Genomic DNA, 22919 nt, shown 5'->3' with positions numbered 1-22919 from the left:
AGTAACTTGTTACATTTATGGGAGTACAAAGAAGAAAAGTACTTTTGTGTAGTATATACTGAAGGACAGAAAATAAAATTTATTAGACTTTTGTGATTGTTGTTCCTTTTCAAAAAGCTAAAAGCATAGTCATTGCCATTGTAATATCAAATGCCTCGTATAAAAATAGTTGTAAGTGTATAGAATATGTATTCACTGGATGCATATGAAACAAGAGTGCTTACTTCTGGGGAAAAGAAATAGATTTGGCATGGGTAAGAATAAAGTGGGGTCTTTCCCCTCTTATATATTTCTGTATTGTTAGTGTTTCTTAATGATCATGTGGTACTTTTATAATTTTTATAACAAAAAAAAGAAAGAAAAATAAATTCTCCCACCTCATCCTATTCTCCAGTGGCAACTACTATTAAAAATTTCTTATTTACCTTTATAGCCTTATATTTGGCTATATTTGTTTTGATTGATTTATGAGCATCTTAGAGTGTCTGTTGCCAGGCGTTAATTATATTTTCTTTAACAGCCTTAACAGCAGAAAGAAAACTTAAATTACTGAAAGTGCAAAAAATTTAGTGCTTTTATTACTTTTTATTGTATTACTTTCATCATTTGTACTGATTTTTACTTAATTTGAGGTTCATTCTACTACTTAACAGAAAAAATTAAGCCACAGAAAGCATTTCCTGTGCAATTAACATATATGTTGCTTGAGGTATGAAATGAAAACTAGTTTCCTAAGTGAAGGGATTGTAGGTAATAACTGGTTTCTTTTCAAAACTTAATGCAGATGAGGCTGCTCTTAACCTTCTGAAAGAATTAGGCCCATCAGGAATTGAAGCAGAGCTGCGAAGCTTGTCTCCGGATTGTGGCGGGTCTGTAGAAGTCATGCAGAGCTTCTTAAAAATGATCGGGATGATGTTGGACAGAAAGCGTGATTTTGAGTTAGCCCAGGCATACCTTGCGTTGTTTTTAAAGGTAGGTCTAATGTAAGACAATACTTCCCAGCTTACCTTCCTCTAGAGTAGTGTTGTCTGATACAACTTTCTGCAAAGATGGAAATGTTCTATATCAGCACTGTTCAGCATGGCAGCCACTGGCTACTTGTGGCTAATGTGACTGAGAAACTGAATTTTTTATTTTATAGAAATTAATTTAAATTTACATAGTCACCTGTGCTTAGTAACTGCCATATTGGACAACTTTGTAGTCTTTTTTTTTTTTTTTTTTAACTCAGCACACTTTTGACTCAACCCCTTGACTTTTCTGTGTCATCCATTTGATTCAATATACTAAACTATTAACTTTTTTAAGTAGCTACATTTTGGTAATTTTCCTATGCTCATGAAAAGAAAGTCAGGTCTTATGTTTATTTTTTGTTTTGTTTTGTTTTTTCTACTGCTGAAATCAAAATATTTATTTCTATCCTGGTTGAAGGAGTTTCAAGTGATTTGGCAATAACAGTGTTGCTTTTATGACTGATATAATGGAGAACTCATGTTTATTTCAGTCATATAATGTGTTGAAGGAGGTAGATAATTTTCAGTAATAGCAGATATGATTCTTCATTTATTCCATTAATATCTGAAATGAATTTTCATTTGATATAATTATTTAAAATTATTTAAAAAGTAGATATTTAGATGATAGCATGTAGGATGAAAAAATAGAAGTGCCAAAAATTGTTTCTATATCTTTTCCCTACTAAGTTTAGTTCCTAAATATAAATTTACTTAAATCTTGAGAAGATAAAGCAAAGGGCCCATCTGCCATTGATTACCAGTGGGTTACAATGAAAGGAGAAACTTAAAGAAGTACAGAAATAGGAATTTAGTATTAGAAGTAGGACCTTGTTTCTGGATCTATATCAGGACTGTCCTTAGGTGGAGGAGAGTAATGACCACTTCAGTTCTGCTAAGGGAGTGACAGTGCCATAAAGGAACTCATAATAAAAAGTTTGATAGCAGGGAGATGGGAGATGGTAACAAACCAGCATTTAAGAAAACAGTATTCAGAATAGTACCTTCACACATTCCTTGGTAAAAAAGTTGAATCCAGAGTAAATAGCATTTTAATTTTCTTAAATAAAATGTTTAGCTATTGTATTTTTCTTTTCAGTTACATCTCAAAATGCTTTCTTCAGAGCCAGTGCTTCTAGAAGAAATGACAAAGTTATCATCACAGGTGGAAGAAAATTGGATCCATTTACAGTCACTCTTCAATCAAAGCATGTGTGTTTTAAATTATATAAAAAGTGCTTTGTTATAAAAGTAAATTGACTAAATAAATCAAAGACTTTCATATTAAATGGGTTCAGTTTAACTCATATCTTGTTTTCCAAGTTTCAATGTGAAAAGAAAATAAATGCTGGCACTGACTAGTCAATCATTCTCCCCCTTAAATGCTAAATACTTTCTGGCTGCCCTTTGTTTTAAAGACTTAACGAATCTGCTCAAATGATTTATTTTCTGAGTCTCTTCACATCGGTTACTTGTATATGACTTTTTTTGGATTGTCATCACCAGCTCATGTTCTTTTTTTTTTTTTTTTTGAGGAAGATTGGCCCTGCACTAACATCTGTTGCCAATCTTCCTCTTCTTTTTTTTTTTCTTTCTTTCCTCCCCAAAGCCCCAGTACATAGTTGTATATCGTAGTTGTAGAGTTGTAGCTCTTCCATATGGGATGCCACCTCAGTGTGGCTTGATGAGCGGTGAGTAAGTCCATGCCTGGGATCCGAACCGGGGAACCCCAGACCACCAAAGTGGAGTGTGCGAACTTAACCACTACACCACCGGGCTGGCCCCCCGGCTCATGTTTTTTGAATATCTGTAACATAGAAGAGATGCTGGGTGTTTTCATGTAAAGTATTGCTGTATTAAATTGAAGATAAAACTGATAGATAATGCAGTTATAAAAGTGCCTTCATGATATGAAGTAAAAAGTTGTGTTTCCTTCCTTGTTGGCCTTTGATGAAAACGTGGATCGAGGAATCTTAGAGCTGGAAGGTGTGTCAGACATTAGTGCAGCCCTCCTGTAATGCACAGAGGAGCTGCTGAGATCAGCTCGGGATCTCAGTGACAGATCCAGATTTTCTAACACTGCCATGGTGCTCTCTCTAGAGTAGCCTTTCTAAAGGAACTTGTCCTTGTATTAGGAACATGAGAGGCACTTTTACAAGGCACATTGCTGCAGGAGACACTTGACAGATACCTAGGATAGGTCGGGAAAATTCCAAATTCCGTCGAAGATATCCTTAAAAGGTTTTTCTTCCCCACTGATGACGTTTTTATTTGGGAGGAAACTGCTGACTGCACTTTTCTCTCATAACCATTGCGAAACCAGATAGCTCTGGCAGTTTCTCATCATCGTTTTCTTTTCATGGTTCAAGACTTGAGCCATACATGGATTAAAAATAAGTGATTCTTAAAAGCACAGCGCTCTAAAAACAATATTTAGTTTACGCTACTCTAAAGTAGTGTCATTCATGAAATGCAGCCGGTTGTATTTGAAAGCCAGTATGGTTCTCATTAGGATAAGAAGGTTTTACAGAATAATCTCCAGAAAGAACAGTGCTCGTGAGTTGATCAGTGATAACTTTAAATATCAAAGTGTTTTTGTTTAATGGTGTAAAGTAGGATTAGTAAACTGCTAAAGAAATAAGCCAGTCTGGTTTTGTACTCTCATTTTGTATTTCTTTTAGAAGTGTAAATAAACTTAATAAAGCCATTGACTGAAATGTTAATAATGACTTAAGTTCTAACTTTAAAACTATTTCTCTCTGCCGCAAATAGTATATTCTAAAGATACGGCAAAATTTCAGTATACAGTCATGTACCATGAAGATTGTAAATAACTAAAACAAAATAATAAGCACTCTAAACTGAAATTGTATTGCTTTTGTAAATCTTGAACTGAATTTTCTTCTTTTTCAAATGAGAACACAGGAGTTGTGTGTATTGTTTTTATTGGAGATAACTTTAGATAGTATTACGACACTATTTTGGTAGTTAATCTTCCAGAACCTTTGCTCTGTGTTTGCCATCAAGGAAGGGAGGGAGAAGGAAATACAAAGGATAATTTTGTGTGTATGTTTTTTCTTAAAATGTATGACTCTGTGTCCTGTTTTCCTTTAAATTTTAAATTACAAATGTAGTATATGACAACATTTTACTTGTAAAAACATCAGAGACAAGTCTGTTTTTAACTATCAGCTTCAAACCCATTATTCTCCCTAGAAATAACAGTTGTTAACTTTCCATCTGGACCTTTTTCTATGAATGTATATACATGTTATATATGCCAAAGGAAATTAAATATATAGTTTTGGTTTTTACATAAATATATGTTTATCATTCTGCAGCTTTTCTACTTGGTTTTCTATTTTTCGTTATAATCATACATAATCTCTTCACTTTTTAGCGTCCCACAATCCGTTTAGCCTATAATGGACTCTTAAGGTAGATTCCTTTTTTTCTTTTTCCTAATTACAAACAGCGCTGAAAGAACATCATCCTGTATGACTTTTATGTGCATATAAGGATTTCTCTGTAATATGTGCTTTGGCTTTGAATTGCTGGGCCAGAGTTAGGCAGTTTTAAAAGAGATAATTCAGTTGGCTTCCAAAATGACTGTTATCAATTTATAGTTTCTCGTATCATTTTAAAATTTTTTATTAATCTAGTGGGTGGAAAAATGTTATTTTTGTTTTAATTCAAAAATTTCTGTCACTAATGAGGATGGGCATCTTTTCATATGTTTATTTTAGACCATTTTTATATTTCTCATGTGAATTACCTTTTCCCAACACTGCTCATTTTTTTATTGAGTGATTTGTCTCATGGATTTGTTCGGAGTTTTTCATATAGTTTAGATGTTAGTCTTTTATGTTTGTTACCAGTGTTTTCTCTTAATTGGTCACCTGTCTTTAACTTACGGTGTCTTTTTTTAATAGATGTTTTATATTTATATATAGTCAAATTAATAGTTTTTTTATGACTTCATTTAAAAACATAAAGCATATTCTGTATTTTCTTCTAACATATTTATCATGTATGCATCCAGATCTTCATCTGGAGTTGACTTTTGTGAAAAGTGTAAGGAATAGAGCTGCTTTTATTTAAAAGTCCAAAAACCGTTTATTGAAGTCAAGTCCATTCTTTTCTCACTGATTTGAAGTGCTGTTTTATTACATGCTAAGTATTTGATATCCCTAATAAATAATGCATTGCTTTGATTATAGTTTTCTGTTATGTTTTCAGATTTGGTGGGGGTAAAGACTTCCTAATGTTTTTCAAAAATTTCTTAGCTATTGTTGAGCACATCTTGAAGTTTTGATTTTGGTTGCACTAAATTTATAGTATTGATTTGGAGAGATTTACAATAGTACTTCTTTTCAAGAACAGTGTGTCATTAAATGAGATCTTCTGTGGGACTCTTGATTTTATAAGATTTCTTTATATAATCATACATTTTTGACAGATTCATTTCTGGAGATTTTTTTTTTTTTTTAAACCTTTTTTTTTTTTTTTTGTGAGGGAGATCAGCTCTGAGCTAACATCCATGCTAATCCTCCTCTTTTTGCTGAGGAAGACCGGCTCTGAGCTAACATCTATTGCCAATCCTCCTCCTTTTTTTTTCCTTCCCCAAAGCCCCAGTAGATAGTTGTATGTCATAGTTGCACATTCTTCTAGTTGCTGTATGGGGGACGCGGCCTCAGCATGGCTGGAGAGGTGGTGCGTCGGTGCGCGCCCGGGATCCGAACCCGGGCCGCCAGTATCGGAGCACACGCACTTAACCGCTAAGCCACCAGGCCGGCCCTGGAGATTTTATTTTTGTTGCTATAGTGAAGTATATCTTTTTTCTAATATATTTTGTAATTGGTTATTGCTGTTGTGGTAAAAGCAATTTGATTTTTATATGCTGATCTATTATGACACTGCAGAACTCTTACTTCTAAAAGTCTGTCAATATATTCTTAGAAAATCCAAGAGAATCCCATTTTCTGCAATTGATGAGACTTTATTTTCTATCCAGTATTTATATTTCATTTAATTGTTTTGTTAGGATTGCTTTAGCTATGATGTGGCACAGAATGTTGGATACTAGCAGGGCTTAGCAGAAATTTTTGTCTTGTTACTGACTTCAGTGGAAATGCTTTTAATGTTCCACCATTAAGGATAATGTATGCTCTGAATTTCTGGTAGATATCCTTTGTTAAGTTCTGTTTTATTACTAATTTGCTACTTTTAAAAAATTTAAACTAGAGGTAAGTATAGAATTTTATCAAGTGAGTTTTCAGCATATATTGGAAGATCAATATCTTCTTTAGTGTAATTTAGTGAATTTTCAAAGATTTCTAATATTGAATCATATGTTCATTCCTGGAATGAACTGTTTATAAGTAAGATGAAACTAGTGCATTTGTCTGTTTCATGGAATTGTCTATCCTTGATATTTTTAAAAACTTGCCTAACCAAAGTGGAAAAAATGTCTTGCATAAAGTCTTTATTATATGGTAATTTTTGCCTATTTAATTGTTTCTTTGGTTACTGAACTAATTGAACTTTCCGTCTCAAGCCAATATTTTCCTTACAAATCAGGACTTTAATCTGGATTTTCAAATATATTAGTGTAAGTTATATTAGGGTTATGTCCTTTTATTAATCACTTGGTTGCAAGCGATAAAAGCCCAACTCAAGTACATGACTGTCTGCAAAGTCCCGGGATGAAAACTGGGTTTACCTACTGCTAGATCCACAGATTCCTTGGGAATCAGTTTCTCCATCTCCACTTTTTGCTCTCCTCGTTATTGGCCAACTGTTCAGTCAAGATCTGTCCTCATTCCTGGGTTCATCAGATGTTTATTGAGGACCTACTATGTGCCAAAATCTTATTTGTGCTGGAAATTGATCAGAACTTGAGGCAGCACAGCTGCCAGCAGCTCTGAATTTGCATATTTTCCCCTTAAGCTAATGAGAAAATTATTATCTTTAACAAATCCTGAAATAGAATCTCAATGACCCTCCTTAAACTTTGAACTATAGTCAAGGGGTGATTGTATGGTGACATATTTAGGCAGAGGGAGAAGACTGTGACAGCTCACACCCCATTTTCCATGACTGTGGGTGACATTTGGAGAGCTCTGGAAGTTTCCACCTGCTTCCTGAGGGTACGAAGGGAGAGAGTCCAGAGTATAGTGCCAACAGTCTGGCTACAGAGCCACTGTGGCAGAGTGAGCCCTGACCCCATAGCAGAGTGTGGCAGCACCATCCTAGCCCAGGGCCCAGTTGGAAGGTTGGCTGAGACTTCCGGCCCAGGCTAAATGGGGTGATGGTGGTGGGTGGAGGGAAGAGGACGGGAGGATCTAGCAACACAGAAGCCTTTCCATTTACCCACATGCCATCTTGGAAAGAAGGAAGTGGATTGAACCACTGAGAGGAAAGAAACAGCCGTAGTAGAAAATTTGAACATAAAGTTGCACTAACTATTCAAAAAAGCCTAAACTAATGTGAAAGAGATGGATGCTTTTAATTTAGTAATTTTGTTTTTTTCCCCGCCCCCGACCCCCACAAAATCCAGTGGTGTGAGGGCTAAGGATAAAATTTAATCAGTTATATAAGGAATGCTAGGGATTTTTTTCAGTGTCTGTACTGTATGCTCAATTTCCAATTCCAATTAGGCTAATTTCCAATTCCAGCTGAATTCTACTAAATGTCTCTAAAGAGGTACATAAAATATTCAATACTTAGTTTTCATCTCCATTTTTTAAGAAGTGTTTTACACCACAGACATGTAGATGATGATTTAATGTTCACTGTAGAAAAAATAACGGCTTAAATCTTAGACAAATAATTTTTAGCAATATCATTTATTTGCTGGCATGGCCAGGAATGGATATTTCAAATCAGGATTTTTTGCTACCATTTTAATCTTTTCCACTATTTCTGACTAAATTCTAATCTTTACCACTCACTCATTTTGGCTCTTTTTCCTCTGAACTTTCCAAGTCTGGCCTCTGTCCGGTGACTCCGGCCCTTGCTTCCTCACTCCTGGCCACAGCCTGCTCTCTAGAGTCGATATGCAAGCCCAGTGGGCAAACGCGCGGCAGGTGAGGGGGTTGCCCAGCCTGGACTCACCTCACCGTGTGGACTGAGTCTCTGAGAAGTATGATACACCAAAAGGTGACAGCCTCCTCATCCCGCACAGTGCTGCGCTCCTCATTCAGTCATTGACTTATTCTGTCTCCTCAAATACTGACTTAGACCTACTCGGTCTCAGATGCTGTTTTATGCTCTTGAAATACTTCAGAAAACAAACCATTCAAGGACTCCGATCCTGCGGAGCTTAATTTTAGCTCATCATTCTTTATATACTTTTCCTTGGCCTTTTGCCTTTGCTATCTTAGAGCAAAGAGAAAAGAAAAATTGTTTCTAAGCCTCCACACTTTGAAAAAGAGTGATTGCCGGGAGTTTCTTTGTTTCAGAGTCTAGCGTGCTCATGTGCATGCATATGTGTGCGCGAGCATGTGTGCAGACAGACTATCTCGAGTAGCTTCTAAATGTACCTGTATACCTGCATGGAAGAAATACAGTATGACAAAATGCCTGCATGCTGTTTCACTGCCGTTTTCGTTTTAACAAAAGATATGATTATAACTTAGAAAAGCAATGCCTTTGAAGAGATAAAATAATTAAGGAGAAAAAACCCTACTCTTTTTCTTGGAAGATGCCAGTTCTCCATTCTTTGGAGGACATGGGTTGGTACTAGTGTTACCAAACACAAACACAGTTTCGTTTACCCGCTTCACAGTAGGGCCAATAACTGAAACGTCAGGCTTGTGGCAAGGAAAGAGGGTTTATTATTATCGAAAGGCAGCCAGATGAAGAGATGAGAGTTAGAACTCAGATCCATGTCTCCAAAGAGAAAAAGGTAGGGGTTTTTATCTGGGGTTTTAGGTAGGGGAGGGAGAACATGTGACCTTGTTGTTTGGTGCCTTCTCACCAGCCTGCATATGGCCTTGAAGACAGTTTCTTTTTCCTTGACTGTCTGGACTTTTCTGGTAGTTTTTCTCTTCAGCCTGCGTTTGGCCTTGTGAGGCTGAATCTTGATGTCTGGACCTTGACTTCCTGGGAAAGACAGCTCACTCGTATACTGAGGAGGGACAGAAAGACCTGGTTAGTTTTGAACAAGAGTTGATTATGTTGAATATGCACAGCTGCAGTTAGCAAAGCTTATCTTCAAGTTTTTGCTCTAGGGAAGATTTTTTAACTCCTTAGTTCTCAGTTTCACTAGACGGTCGGATTTGGGGAATCTGGGGAGGAATTGGCCTTGCCCTGCTTGTTAGACATGGCTCATGGATCTGAGGGCCACTTCGCAGGGAGCTGGGTGCCAGTGTTAACTCTTGGCGCGCTGGACACAGTCTGCTCCTATGGGAAGGTGGAGGCAGGGGACAGGATGAGTTGTGCATGTCTGTTGCTGCGGTGACAAGGAGGTGAGGTGAAGGGCACTGCACAAGCACGGACAGTAATGGGTGGGGAAATAGATGCATGTGGGGACGCGCACTTCTCTCAACCCATCTCATTCCCTCCCCTTTCCTCAGTGGTTCATTCAGTAATCCTGTTGGAGATACCAACGCAAATGAGACAAGGTGCCTGACCCCCAACTCCAGGAGATGAGCCACGCAGGAGGAGAGGCAGCACAGCATCTGCCTCTGTGGAGTCAGGGAAGGCTGCACGGAGAAGAGGACAGCCGCCATGGATCTTGGAAGAAGTGGGTGGGGAGGCCTACAGAGAGAGACAGAATTCAGAGACCAAGGGGAAGTGGAAAAGGCAGTGGAAAGTCAGGGGTGGCTAAATGCGTGCTAGTTGTCACCTCCGGGGATGTGTGGAGGCCAATGGTCCTTGAAATGGGTGCAAAGGAAACTAACTTTTCTGTATTATTTTGTATATCTTTATTTAAAATTAGACAAAATAGGATAAAATATTAACAGCTGTTGATTCTGGGTGTTGCTGTACATTTCAGTACTCTGTATATTTAGTTGTGGTTTTTTACCCTATTTTACTTTATTTTTTATTTTTTTCATTTAGTTTTTCAAATAAGATTTATTTATATAAGCTTTATCTATATATATATCTCACCTTCCATCCCTCCATCCATCCATACATCCTATTATGTACACAGATGCTGTGTGGCTGGCCAGAGTTTCACTTCCTTCTGGAAGGTGAGCCCTGGAAGCTACAACTATGTTTGCCCCTCCAGACAGTGGTAGGAAGGGCAGGTCCTGGCAGAAGACAGGAGCACAGTCCTCAGCAGGTAGGAGCACAGTTTCTGGCACAGAGTAGGTGCTCAGTTACAGTTTGTTGAATAGTGGTGAACTGTGAAAGATAAATGGAGGTGTTTCCTAACATATTAAGGACATCTGAAGTCCTTACATTTCCTCCTTCTAAGTAGGTACTGAACATGACAGATGTAGAGTAGAGTTGTTGAGGTAAAAAGTTTTTTACCAAGACAATATCATCAAGATCTTTTCTCCCAAGGAAGCTTACAGTTAGATGTCCTCAATTATAGTAAACAACAACAACAAAAAAGACAACGTATTAATAAGGGGTTTATATTGTAGTATAGGGAAGGTGAAACTTTACCTCTCCCCTCTTAGGGTCTTCAGCTGGGCCTGAGAGTTAAGTTGACATAAAACCAATTAACAGGAGAAAAACAAACAGATTTATTCAATATAAATTTTATGTGACGTGAGAACCCTCATAAGGAAATGAAGACCTAAAGAAGTGGCAAAATTTAAATGCTTTTGTACTCAGGTGAACAAAGAGAGGCAATTGTGGAAAAGCAACTAAATATATTATGGTGGGGAGCTAAAGGAAGCTAAGAACTATTTTAACAAGGTCTGTTTGTACAGAGGTCTCTCCACCTTGACTCCCAGTCTCTGGTGACAATAAAGTTTCTTTCCTCCTGGTATAGGGAGGACATCTTCCACAGGGAAGTTTTATCTCCTGTTTTCAGGAATAAAAGCTGGGGTTACAGCACCCTTCCTGCACCTGCTGTTTTTCAAGTGCCTTTAGCTCAAAATAATCCTTATGCCAAAGTGGCATATTTGGGTGTTGCGTATTCTGCCACCCTTCAGGAACCTAAACTGTTTCCACTTTGAATTTACAGTTGGGCACCAAGTATGACTTTAGAAGACTTTGGAGTCAGAAACACATAGTTTCTAAGCATAGCTCTGCTGCTTGCCAGCTAGAAGACTTAGGTTCTCTGAGTCTCCATGTCCTCATCTGTAAAGAAGGGATGAAAATAATCCTGCCTCAAAGGGTTGTCATGAGAGTTGTTTCCCCTTCTCTTCTTACCTCTGAGAGGCCTAACCCTCCTGGATTGGAGAATAATCTAAGAAATAGGTTACTACATGATGCCAGTCCCTGGCCAAGTCACCCTGGCACCCCTGAGTGAGCCTCTGCCTTTTCCCAGAGAGAGAAACATCAGGCCTGCAATGCCCCAAAAGTTCTCGAAGATGCAAGACTGGGTTTACAATTTCCTCACAGTTATAAACCCCTTTTCCTTTGTTCCTTCTTCTGATTTCACCCAGGTTCCTACCTAATGCTTCCCGTGAGGTGGTCAGTACCTCCAGAGCTCCCAGTTAGCCCTCCCAGTTAGAGGTGGAGTTACCTCCACCTCTTGGTATATCATATCACTATAGTATAAAGGATGGTCTGGTGTCTTAGTCTTTGTGGACAGCTGCACTGTCTTTCCTTGGTGATATCCTTAATCATTCTTGATTTTCTTCCCATTGTAGGTCAACCACATTCCACTTCCATCACATGCAGAGAACCAGAGATTTTCCTTCCATTACCTTATAGACACCAGTTGTCAACACCAGTTGATCTGTCTGTATTTTATCAGTCCTTGCCCTTTCCTTTTTATTATTTTGTGCAAGACTTTATCTTCAGATTGTCTACTTATTTCTAAAAATACTATCTAATCTAAACACATTAATGCATATTGTTTTAGCTATTTTGGCTCATTTTTCTTCCCAATAACGAGAATTAAACATAAAAAGTCTGAAAAGCATATAGCGTGGAGGCCTGATGCAAACGTAGACACTTAATACCTGAAAAGTTTTGATAGAAACATACCTTAGAAAATGCTGTTCATTATTAGATGCTTCCTTAGGTATGTATAAACTTAAGGAGCAACCACTAACAAGCGATTCAGTCGGGGTCCATTCAGAAACTACCCACTTGTAGGATCAGAGAAACAAGAAAGAAAGGTTGGAATTATTAAAATTTAGAAAATTGGAGAAGGGGCATCGAGGAGCAGAGTTAGTAGGTCTCTGAGCCAAGCATCCTGTCTAAATGCTACTGGTGCCCCAGAGATATGAAATGCAGAACTCTGAGGACAGTAGTGCTGCCTGGCTGGTACTTGTGCCTCAGGAACTTGGAGGAGGTGTCACACGGAGATAGGACCAGATCTCTAAGGAGGTGGCATTGGCCAGCTGGTGCTGGTGCCTCTGAGTTAATTCTGTGAGGCTATGAGGTTCTAGTATGGAAAAACTGCGAACTGGAATCAGCCATTGCTTCTGGAATAAATTGCTGCTTCTGGGTCAAAGCAGCATTGCCGGGGGGCTGCTGACTGGAAGAGGAAGCAAACAAGAAAGAGAATGTCTCTTCTTCCTGCTCCAGCGTTGCAGTCTCCCTTCAGCAGCCTCTCATCAGTGGAGCCTGACAGGACACTGGAGAGAATCCCAGTCTTCCCTACCCCCAGGGAAAGAGCAGCAACACAATTTCCCCATGGCAATCAGGAGAAATCAACCAGACAGTAGAGCATCTCCTTTCTCTCCTTTTGCTTGTTTGTTTAGTGGCACAAGGAGCCTAAAAGCTAAGTAGAGTCTCAACTTCCATTCAATGGACTTTTTGATTTGTTTCCTGTTGGAAGCATTCCTCCCTTAGAAACAAAGACTTCCAAACCAGAAGAGCTCAAAGTTGAGGGGAAGGGAAGCAAGAACTCTGAGAGAGGGTAATTAAATGTAAAAGATCAGTCACTCTCACTTCCACCACTTAATTCTTGGATTCAGACATTCTGGTTATCGAAGAAACAGTACCGCATATTGGTTGTTGAATCAAAACATGTACGGCCTTCTGTAAGATAATATCCATCCTTCCAAGGGATTGTCTCTCAACTAGCATCATAATAGAGTCTTCAGTAAGCTATTCTACCAGTCTATCAGGTCTGTCAGTCTATAAGGTCACTTTCTTCTGTAGTTTCAGGGTCATGGTAAGACCAGCGAATTCCATAAGCAAGAGCCCATTGACGTCCTTCTTTTACCATGACATGTGTTTCTTGATCCGAAATATTGCTGTGGGAATACCATGGTGGTGATTAAGGCACTCCATAAGTTTATACATTGTAGTACTGGCAGAAGTATTAAAGGCAAGGGACACAAATGCATATCCAGAATATGAGTCCATTCTAGTGAGGACAAATTGTTGTCCCCTCCATGACGGAAGAGGTCCAATGTAATCAACCCCTTTGGGTGGCTGGCTGGTTCTCCTGGGAAGTACTGGCATATCTGGGGCTCAGCATTAGTCCCTGCTGTACACAAGCAAAGTGCTCAGCAGTAGCAGTAGCCAGATCAGCCTATGCATTTTTTCAAGGCCATGCATTGCCTTCATCCCTGCCACCATGGCCATTTTGTACATGGGCACTTTAAACAAACACCAGGGTGGCTGGGAAAAGAGGCCAACTGACATCCACAGAACGTCTTCTTGTCCACTTGATTATTGAAAGCTTCCTCTGCAGTGGATGCCCTTTGGTGCTATTCACATGGGACCCAAATACCTTCACCTTTATCCATGCTGAGAGTCATTATTCTCAAGTTGTGCAGCTAATCAAAATTCACATGTTGTCTGGATAAAATGCCCAGCATACTAATTAGCCAAATGGATTAAGCCCAGGGAAGTTCTTTTCTGGGTATAGATGCAGTAGCCCCTGAGCATTACTTTAGCTATTTAATTCATCCAAGGTGGTGCATACACAACGTTCACGGCTTTTATCGATTGATATCAGAGTGCAGGAAGCTGGGATCATCATATTCTATGAGAGACCTCAAGCTCTCACGTGTAAAAAGCCCTGACAAGAGCTAGTAGATAATGCAGTCTAGGAATCTATTATTTTAAAAGTATCTCAAATCTGCCAACATGTGCCACTTTCTCCTCTGACAGTCACCTAACGTGATGATATATTTCTCTGCCTTTGCTGTAGCACCAAGGACCCACTAGGTAAGCAACCCCTCCCCACCCCGACCCTACCCTTCTCCCCTCCCGTGCTTCAAAAGGACCATATCCCAACACAGCCATTCAATCAAGAGTTGTAAACTTCTGAAGTTAAAGCAGGAGAGACTAAGTAGTGATTAAGAATCATCCAAATGATTGGCTATCATATTCTTCTCCAATGCTCACAAAGATTTTGATATTTTCTATAGTAATTATGATACCACAGAAGCAAGTAACCTGATAGAACGGTAGAATAGCTTACTGAAGACTCAGTTATGTTTCTGAGGGGGTGTTTTCCTCAAAAGGAAATCAGTCATCCTTCCACATATGTGGTTGGTATGCAAATTTCTGAGAGAAAAGTTGAAAAAGAATCTCATTTCAGGATTTACATTTATTGACCTGACTTGATCACTCCAAATAAATCATCTTATTTAATCTTCCCGTTACCTCTGAGCTGTGAAGTCATTTGGAGAAGTTTGGCCAAGATCACTCTCTAGTTCGTAGACAGTCTTTCCATCTCCAAAACCTATCCACTTAAGGAAACTTGCGCAGTGTCATTAATATTGAACAAGAGTATTTTTGTACATCCCATAAATTCTGGGGTGTCTTAGCTGGGATTAATTAGTACTGGCAAGCTCCTCTTCTTCACCTTGGGGAAAGATCTGTACTTATGCAGATAAAAAAAATGACCTAATATTTCTTACATCAACTGGCGAACCCTTTTGCTGATCTGGTGCCTTGATGGGAGTAGCTGTGAAAAGTTCACATCCAATTGCCCTCTAGACCCGTTTGCTTGGGAAGCACATCAGAAAAAAAACCTGGCTAAGAGAGGGCAGGTCTCATTAATTACTGGCTTTGATCCCCTTCAGAGCCCAGTGCACTTAGGAGTATGGAATTATTTGGAAACTGACTTCCTGACTCACCTATCCTTCTGGTGAACTTTACCATCTCCAGAGGAGAAAAATTGCAGCCAGCTAGAAACTGATTGTTTGTTTAGCTACAATCTTCTCAGCTTTCAAGAAGGCAACTGAAACTTCAGGGTCTTTAACTTATGGAAGGTGCTGGCAAGTCTGTTGGCAATGTCTGTCACAGCCCTTTATTTTCTTTTCTAAGTTTTCTTCTTGGAATTTAATTTACATATATTTAAATGCACAGATATTAAGTGCTCAGTTCAAAAATTTTGACAATTGTATGTATTCATGAAACTATTAAACAAACAAGGTATAGAACATTTCCCTCACCCCTCACCCCAGAATGTTACCTCTTGTCCTTTTCCAGTTAATTTTCCCTCCACACACACATACCCCAGAAACAACTACTGTTTTGATTTCTATAACCGTAGAAAAGTGATTTCATGTACATAGAATCATACAGTGTGTACTTTTTTGTGTCTAGCTTCTTTCACTCAACGTAATGTCTTGAGATTCATCTATCTTTTTGTGTATATCAGTAGTTTCTCCATTTTATTGCTACTTAGCGTTCCTTTGTACAAATTCACTACAGTTTATTTATTTTTCCATTTATGGACATTTTGGTTGTTTCTAGTTTCAGGTTGTTCAAATTTCCTTTTTAAAAGGATTCAGATTATTTAACTGGAATAGACTTCATGCAAAATTGTGAAAGGACAGCATATATTTTGCAAAGAGGAGATTTCTCTAACTAAAGTTCATTCCTTTTCTAAAGAGAAAACAGGATTGAGTTTGTTTTGGAGCAGAGAGGATTTCAAATGGACTTCCAAAAATTCTCAACTATAAGGTTTGAGGGACTTGGAATTCTCTTCCAGAGGAACACGTGGCATCTCCTTTATTGAAGGACCTTAACGATATTTATTCTGATTGATTTGGGATAATTTGGATGAAATTTGGAGGCAGAAGGAAGGACCAAATCAGTATACTCCAGATGTTATTTTTAGTCCTAAGCTGATGTAGCCAACATTCTTTCAAGAAAGTACTTCATTAGCTGCCATGGTGCAGAGATGTGCTATGCTGTCTGACTAGACTCTCCCCTTCGCTTGAAGGAAAAACTTCAACTTCCCTTAATATGCAGAATTGCCTCCTACGCCTCATTCATGTGTTCATTCAGTCATTCGTTCATTTAATACATACTGGAATATCAACTCTGAGCTTTGCTAGAGGTTAAGGTTGAATAAAACTTGCTTCCTTTGACATTATACGAATTGATTGAGGCCTCTTGTAAGGGCCTAATATAAAAGTATTCTGTGTTATTGCTTGGTATATACTTAAGACACTAAGAATGTAGGTAGCAATCATTACATTTATCATGGCAAAAACCTGGCTTGTGCTTTTCTCCAGACTGCAGGGTCACTCCATTTCCACATGGGGGTAGGATCATCAGATCTGCTGAACTGTGGCAGCAAGGACCTAACATTTAATCTTCCTTCTTCACCTCTCTCTTCCTACTCATTAACTCGTCCCCAGGGAAGGATGAGTGACTTATGTGATTGAAGGATTTGGGAAAAGGAATTGCACAAGCTCAGCTCAGCTCCTTTTTCCATTCCTCTACCTTGTGTTCTTGGCTACAGTTTGCCACGTGGTGAAAGTGGCCTGCCTCCGGAGAGTGGAGACAGCAAGAGGACTGAAGTTGTCCAGTTCTGCTAGGAACTGGGTGAGCAAGTGAGTTTGATTCAAGAGTGAAATATTGGCAAGACTGTTTGGCTCCAGCTCTAATGCCACGTTCTCTAGTCAAATTTTCCAGTAAAGAAAGTAGATATTTTGAATATGTTATCTTTAAGTATAACCAACTTTCCTAAACTTATCTATTTCCTAATTTAATTTGCACTAGGGTGGGGAAGAGGAGTGTGATAAAATATAATAAAAATGATTGAAAATATAACTCTAATACAAACATATAGTGAGCACATATGAAAGATATGTTTCACTCCTTAATGATGGTCCTATCAGGAAAGTAAAGCTGGTTCAAAGAGAATATAAGAAATTGAAAGAAAGGAAAAGAAAGACTGTTAAAATCAATTACTAAGTTAGGTATAAAACTAGTTAATGTTCTATAGAGCAATGAACTTTAAACTTTGGGATATCATTTCTTCTGAAAAGGAATTACTTGCATTTCTACTGGACAAAAAAATTTTTGCAACTTATCAACCTTCTCTAAGTAAACAAAGAACTTTATAGAATCGGGGCCTTAATCAAAAGTAAATAGTCAAAGTCACCTTCCCTTACATCATCAGACGACCCTTGTTAGACAATATCGCATCTTAGACAGTGCTCTAGTATGGCTTTCAAAAGACATGAAGTAATCTTTTTTGCCTTATTTCCAAGTTTGGATACATTTTCTCAACAGTTGTTTTTTATTAGGACACCAAAAATCCTAAAAGACAAGCACTTATACAATAAGGAATAGAAGAAAACACCCTGGCCTAGAATATGTCCAGCTGAAACCAGTTGTCACTAACTGGGCGCCTTCACCACAAACAACATTCCTAAAATTAATCCATACTCTACAGCTTCTGTTATGGACTGAATGTTTGTGTAGCACCAAAATTCACATGTTGGAATTCTAAGCCTCTAATGTGATGGTATTAGGCGGTGGAGTCTCTGGGAGATAATTAGGTCTTGAGAGTGGAACTCTCGTTATGGGTTTAGTGCCCTAATAAGAAGGGACATGAGAGAGCTTGCTTCCTTTCTCTCTGCGTTCTGCTCTGTGAGCATACAAGGAGAAGACAGCCATCTGCAAAACAGTAAGAGAGCCTTCACCTGATCCCAGATCTGCAGGTGCGCTGACCTTGGACTGCCCAGCCTCCAGAGCTGTGAGAAATAAATGTCTCTTGTTTAAGGTACCCGCTCTATGGTATTCTGTTATAGCAGCACAAATTGATTAGGATAGCATCTGTATAGTGACTGATTTAGGACAGAAATCTTTACCTTTCAGATGAGTAAAAGTTGCAAAATGTGCCTTCAGATTACTAAATTAATTGACCTGAATGGAGTAATTTACTGCCTGGACCATCGCATGTGTTTATGTAGGTATTAGCCTCTACTTTTACTGCCCATATGAATACTAAGGAGTATCTGAAATAAACATGTTTTAATTGTGAATCATTAATATTTAGCTCTTCCAACAACAATTAACCAGAAGGTTTCTCTTTCTTCTTGAAACTACACCTGGTTTCTGTACCATAAACATAGAGCAGAGCATTTATGTACCTCTTAGCCATGGCTAGAAGCCAAGGAGCTGATTCATCTAAAAATGTATCTAGTCATTTTGACTAAAGATAAGTGGAACTAGGACACAAAACTGTTTTATGTCATTTTGTAATGGAATTTGTTCTGTCAACTGCCTATTCCCAGTAACTCTGAGATTCACAATTATTTTTAGGAAAAAGATTCTGAGGGAGCAGTAATAGCCTGGTATCTATTTAAAGATTGAATAGCTTGGCTCTTGAATTGTTTCTTTCTATGGTATCAGGAGTTGATAGCAGGAATATAATCAGAAATTGTATTATGATTCAAAATGGTAAAGAAAGTCTTAATTCTTAACAATTTATTAAATTGTAAAAGTTCAATAACAGGATATTTTGTCCAAGGTCTTCTTGTACCTTTCATAGAATATTCAGTTGAGAAAGTTGGACTACAGCCTACTGCATACAAAATTGATATAGATTTATGAGGAAATGCCTAAAGAAATTCAGTGTTGCCCTTTTGAAAATAGGAGATTTATTGCATAGTGAAATATGCCTGACAAGCCAAATTAAGGTATAGATAGATATTAATATATTGTCTATGTGCTAGGCTTTTGTTCAAATTGTTTTATATGCTTATTTTAGTGAGATGCATTAAGCTAAATTCAGAGCTAGACATTTTCCCCTTCTTATGTGAGAATGTAGAAAGGAGCATTGTTCAAGTGAAAGATGCCCGGTGTAATGTGAATTTTCCTCTTTATTTGAGGATTTTAAATATTGCCGAGAGAATGAGATCAAAAACAAATGTATGGAAAAAACTTATCTTTGTTAAGAAGAGATCAGTAAGTTGGTAACCCATGAAATTTGCTAGACAAATAAAGAAAGTAGAGAATATGTGTGTGAACACAGACAGAAAGTGACGGAAGGAACAAATAGACACTAACTGTACTTGAGCTGCTCAATATTTCTGAGATCTTAAATCAGCCACCCATTAGTGACACCCATTCTGGCACCTATCGTCTGCCAGATTAAAAACCAAGGCTACCCATCCGGCTATTTGGTGAGCTGCATTTGGCCACAGGCTCTTGCCCCTGCAGTAGATTGCCTGACAGTGCACTTACAGGCAGCCATTCATTGCATCAAGGTGATTTCCTATAGGACACCAGGAACTGAGAGAAAGGACATTTCAAAAGCTTGGAACTATAACCATGTAACTCAGGCAGTTAGTTTTATGTTTGTATTCCCTTTATAGTTTCTCCCATCTTTCATCAGTCTTCCTCTATAAACTACATTGTTTAATTCTTATAGTGAGTCATCAATGGTAATGGCATTTATCATTCCTTCATAGGTTTGGACCTTCAAGGTGCCCCTTCACCTAATTGTATGTTTTATGTTCCTTCCTCTCCGTCCTTCCGTCCCTTCTTCCCTCTGTCTCTTCTTCCTTTCTCACTCCCTTCTCCCTCTCTCTTTCTCTGTTTTTTACCTTCCTTGCCACTGCTTCTACATGGTTTATTTTAGAAATGTTTTAAGGTGGTCTAACAGGATAAGTGTAGCAAAATAGTATTTATGAAAATAGATGAAAAAGAAAAATGAAAATCTTCAGTGGAAATATAAGGTGAAACTAGAAATACTGCACACCACAGAGTCTTCTTTATTAAAGATGAGCTACAAACTTGGCTCTGAGCCTTCTGGAAGTTAGTGTGAAAAGGGAAATTGATCAGTCATTGTGTTCCCAACTCTGGGGCACATTGCTGGTTTGAACAAAGTTGGATCCTGTTAGTAAGGAATAAAAGGTTATTGAATAGAAAACCAGCAGTTTCTACCACATTCCACCCGTTTGGCTTTTTAACATTCAGGCACACCCTTCCTCTTACGAATAGAATACCTTCCCAGTCCCTTCCCACAAAACACCACACCATTGTCTCATCCAGTTATTTCATTCAATTCAAAGACCAGGATCTCTGTGTGATGTGCTGTCCTTTTCATCATGTCTCGAGGTGGCCCTTCATAGTCTGGTGATCAATAAGCTTCAACAGAAATTATGTCTTCATTTGGAGAAAGGGAGAAAGGGGAACCCAGGCATGGGCCCACACAGCACATATCAATTTTTGCCAGGCAGGAACAATTAGGACTCTCACTCTAGCAGTGAACTAAATTCTTTGGTTAGCCAAATTTGGGAGGATTCTCTTGTTCGTTATTCTCCATGGCAGCATCTAAGGAAGGCTTGGAGAGGACATCCTTTTGGGGGCTGCAGAACTTCCACAACTCATCACCTGTGGGTACAATTTTCGGGGCTCTGGGATTCCTTTATAAGTTGATCAATTAAATAATGTTTGCTATTTATTTAGAAATACAGTTCCCTCTAAAAATTTAGTAGGCTTTCAGTCTCTTCCAGTCAATTTTACATGTGAACAACCACAGCCAATGATGGAGTTATAATGTTAAGGCCTGAGAAATATTGGTTCCTAGTGACAAGTCTTCATTTTCCAGACATCCTTCTCTCATTTTTACTTACCATGGGCAATGCGAAATCATAAATTTGGAGGGAAAGAAACATTTTATCCTTCTTCACCAGCAGGTTTACCTCCTTTGTCTAGCAAAGAACCTGAAGAACTGGGAACCCCAAATCAGCCCCTGGTAAGGCTGCTGCTTCAGCTCTGGTAGGAAAGGCTTCAGTTTGGGGTAGGAAAGCAGTATGCCTTCTTCTCAAGGCTGGAAGACTCTATACCATAGGCTTCTCAGACAACTTAGATTGCAAGTTATAGGCAGAGACCTGCTCTCTTAGCTGCCAGACTGACTAGCTCTTGTCTGAGTTCATCTCTCTCAGGTAGGACTTTGCAAAAATCAGCAATAAATAACCCACACAATTTGAATTTTCCTATCACTTTCTCTAATAATAGAGCTGCAGAAAGCTCAAAGTCTGTGCATGAAATTAGATGTTCAGTCACCATATAAAAAAGGTCATCAAATTTCCAGCTTGAAATAGGTGGGACATAGTTGCCTACCTTTTTACCTTCTTTTCCTGGGAAATTCACATTTTGGTTCTTCTGTGTGCAACATTCCACTTTCAGGTGCTGCATTTTGCATCAGTGAAGAATGCATGTGAAAATAACAGAAAACGTATTACATTGCCTTAACCAGATAGAGGTTTGTATTAATCAGCTCAGCCTGCCATAACAAAAATACCGCAGATTGGGTGGCTTAAGCAACAGAAGTTTATTCCTCAGAGTTCTGGAGGCTGGGAAGTTCCAGACCAAATGCTGGTGGATTAGGTTTCTGGTGAGAGCTCTTCCTGGCTTGTCGATGGCTGCCTTCTCTGTGTCCTCACATGGAGATGGTGGGGAGAGAGAGGGAGGGAGGGAGAGAGATCTTTCTCTCTCTCTGTAAATTCAAGTAAACTTTTGATTTCATGCATAGAGAGAATGATCTCTCTTCCTCTTTATAAGGCCACCAGTGTTACCTGATTAGGGCCCACCCTCATTACCTCATTTAATCTTAGTTACCTCCTAAAGGCCCTATCTCCAAATATAGTCACATTGGGGGTTAGGGCTTTTTTTTTTTTTTTTTTTTTTGTGAGGAAGATCAGCCCTGAGCTAACATCCATGCCAATCCTCCTCTTTTTGCTGAGGAAGACCAGCCCTGAGCTAACATCCGTGCTGATCTTCCTCCACTTTATGTGGGATGCTGCCACAGCATGGCCCGACAAGTAGTGCGTCAATGCGCACCCGGGATCCGAACCTGGGCCGCCAGCAGCAGAGTGCGTGCACTTAACTGCTACACCACGGGGCCAGCCCCGGGGGTTAGGGCTCTAACATATGAATTTGGGGGGACACAATTCAGTCCATAGCCAGGTTCTTTTTTTTTGTTTGTTTTTAATTCTGCAGGAAGGGAGTCCAGGACCACTGTCTCAACCTCCATCCGTTTTCCTACCTTGCTGTCCTTAGCATGTGGCTTCTGCTTCAGTAGTCACAAGATGCCGGCTTCACATTTGCTCACCTTGCTGGCCGAAAGGTTGAAGAAGAGTCGTATGTTTATCAGGAAGCAAAATTTTCTTCCAGATATTCCCAGGAGACTGTTATCTTTATCCCAATAGTGGGAACTAGGTTATATGGAGATCCCTAACTGAGGGGCTGGGGTGCTAGACATTGGGTTTTGTAGCTTGGAATAATTTTGCTTGAAACAAAATTGGAATTCTGTTAGTGAGGAAGAAAGAGTGAATGGACATGGAGAAGGCAACTCTCAGTGTTTGTTACAGTGTCCTTCCAGATAGGCTGATAATAACACGCAAAGCATAATTCAGTGAAAAAAAAAAAATAAAAGAACAGGAAGGGTTTCTAATATAATATATTCTGGATCTATAACTCTTTGATATTTTAGTTTAATCCACAAAAAGATTTTGAAGTTATCTCCATAAATATTTTTTGCATATTGAAGCACAATTTGATCCACCACCAACTTTCACATTCAGGCCCAGCGTCAGATTTTATTTCTAGTCT

General features: G+C 38.8%; 2 protein-coding genes across 4 annotated transcripts in view; one reads left to right on the top strand and one right to left on the bottom strand.

Moving 5' to 3' along the window:
- WDR36 (WD repeat domain 36) overlaps positions 1 to 5227 on the top strand; it is a 41268-nt gene extending 36041 nt beyond the window's left edge. For all 3 annotated transcript variants that reach the window (XM_087429932.1, XM_004420321.3, XM_087429933.1), the window contains 2 exons: positions 785 to 972; positions 2113 to 5227. In XM_087429932.1, the coding sequence (XP_087286058.1) occupies positions 785 to 972; positions 2113 to 2262 (338 nt within the window). In that variant the 3' untranslated portion in view covers positions 2263 to 5227. The remainder of the gene's footprint in view (positions 1 to 784; positions 973 to 2112) is intronic.
- The window catches only part of TMEM232 (transmembrane protein 232), a 694734-nt gene that overhangs the window by 518646 nt on the left and 153169 nt on the right, over positions 1 to 22919 (bottom strand). The window lies entirely within an intron of this gene.

Source organism: Ceratotherium simum, chromosome 4 (assembly GCF_057802395.1).
Source record: "Ceratotherium simum simum isolate JZ-2026a chromosome 4, ASM5780239v1, whole genome shotgun sequence".
NCBI classification, from domain to species: domain Eukaryota; kingdom Metazoa; phylum Chordata; class Mammalia; order Perissodactyla; family Rhinocerotidae; genus Ceratotherium; species Ceratotherium simum.
The sequence above is the reverse complement of the archived record's forward strand: the minus strand, read 5'-3'. Positions and strand labels throughout refer to the sequence as shown.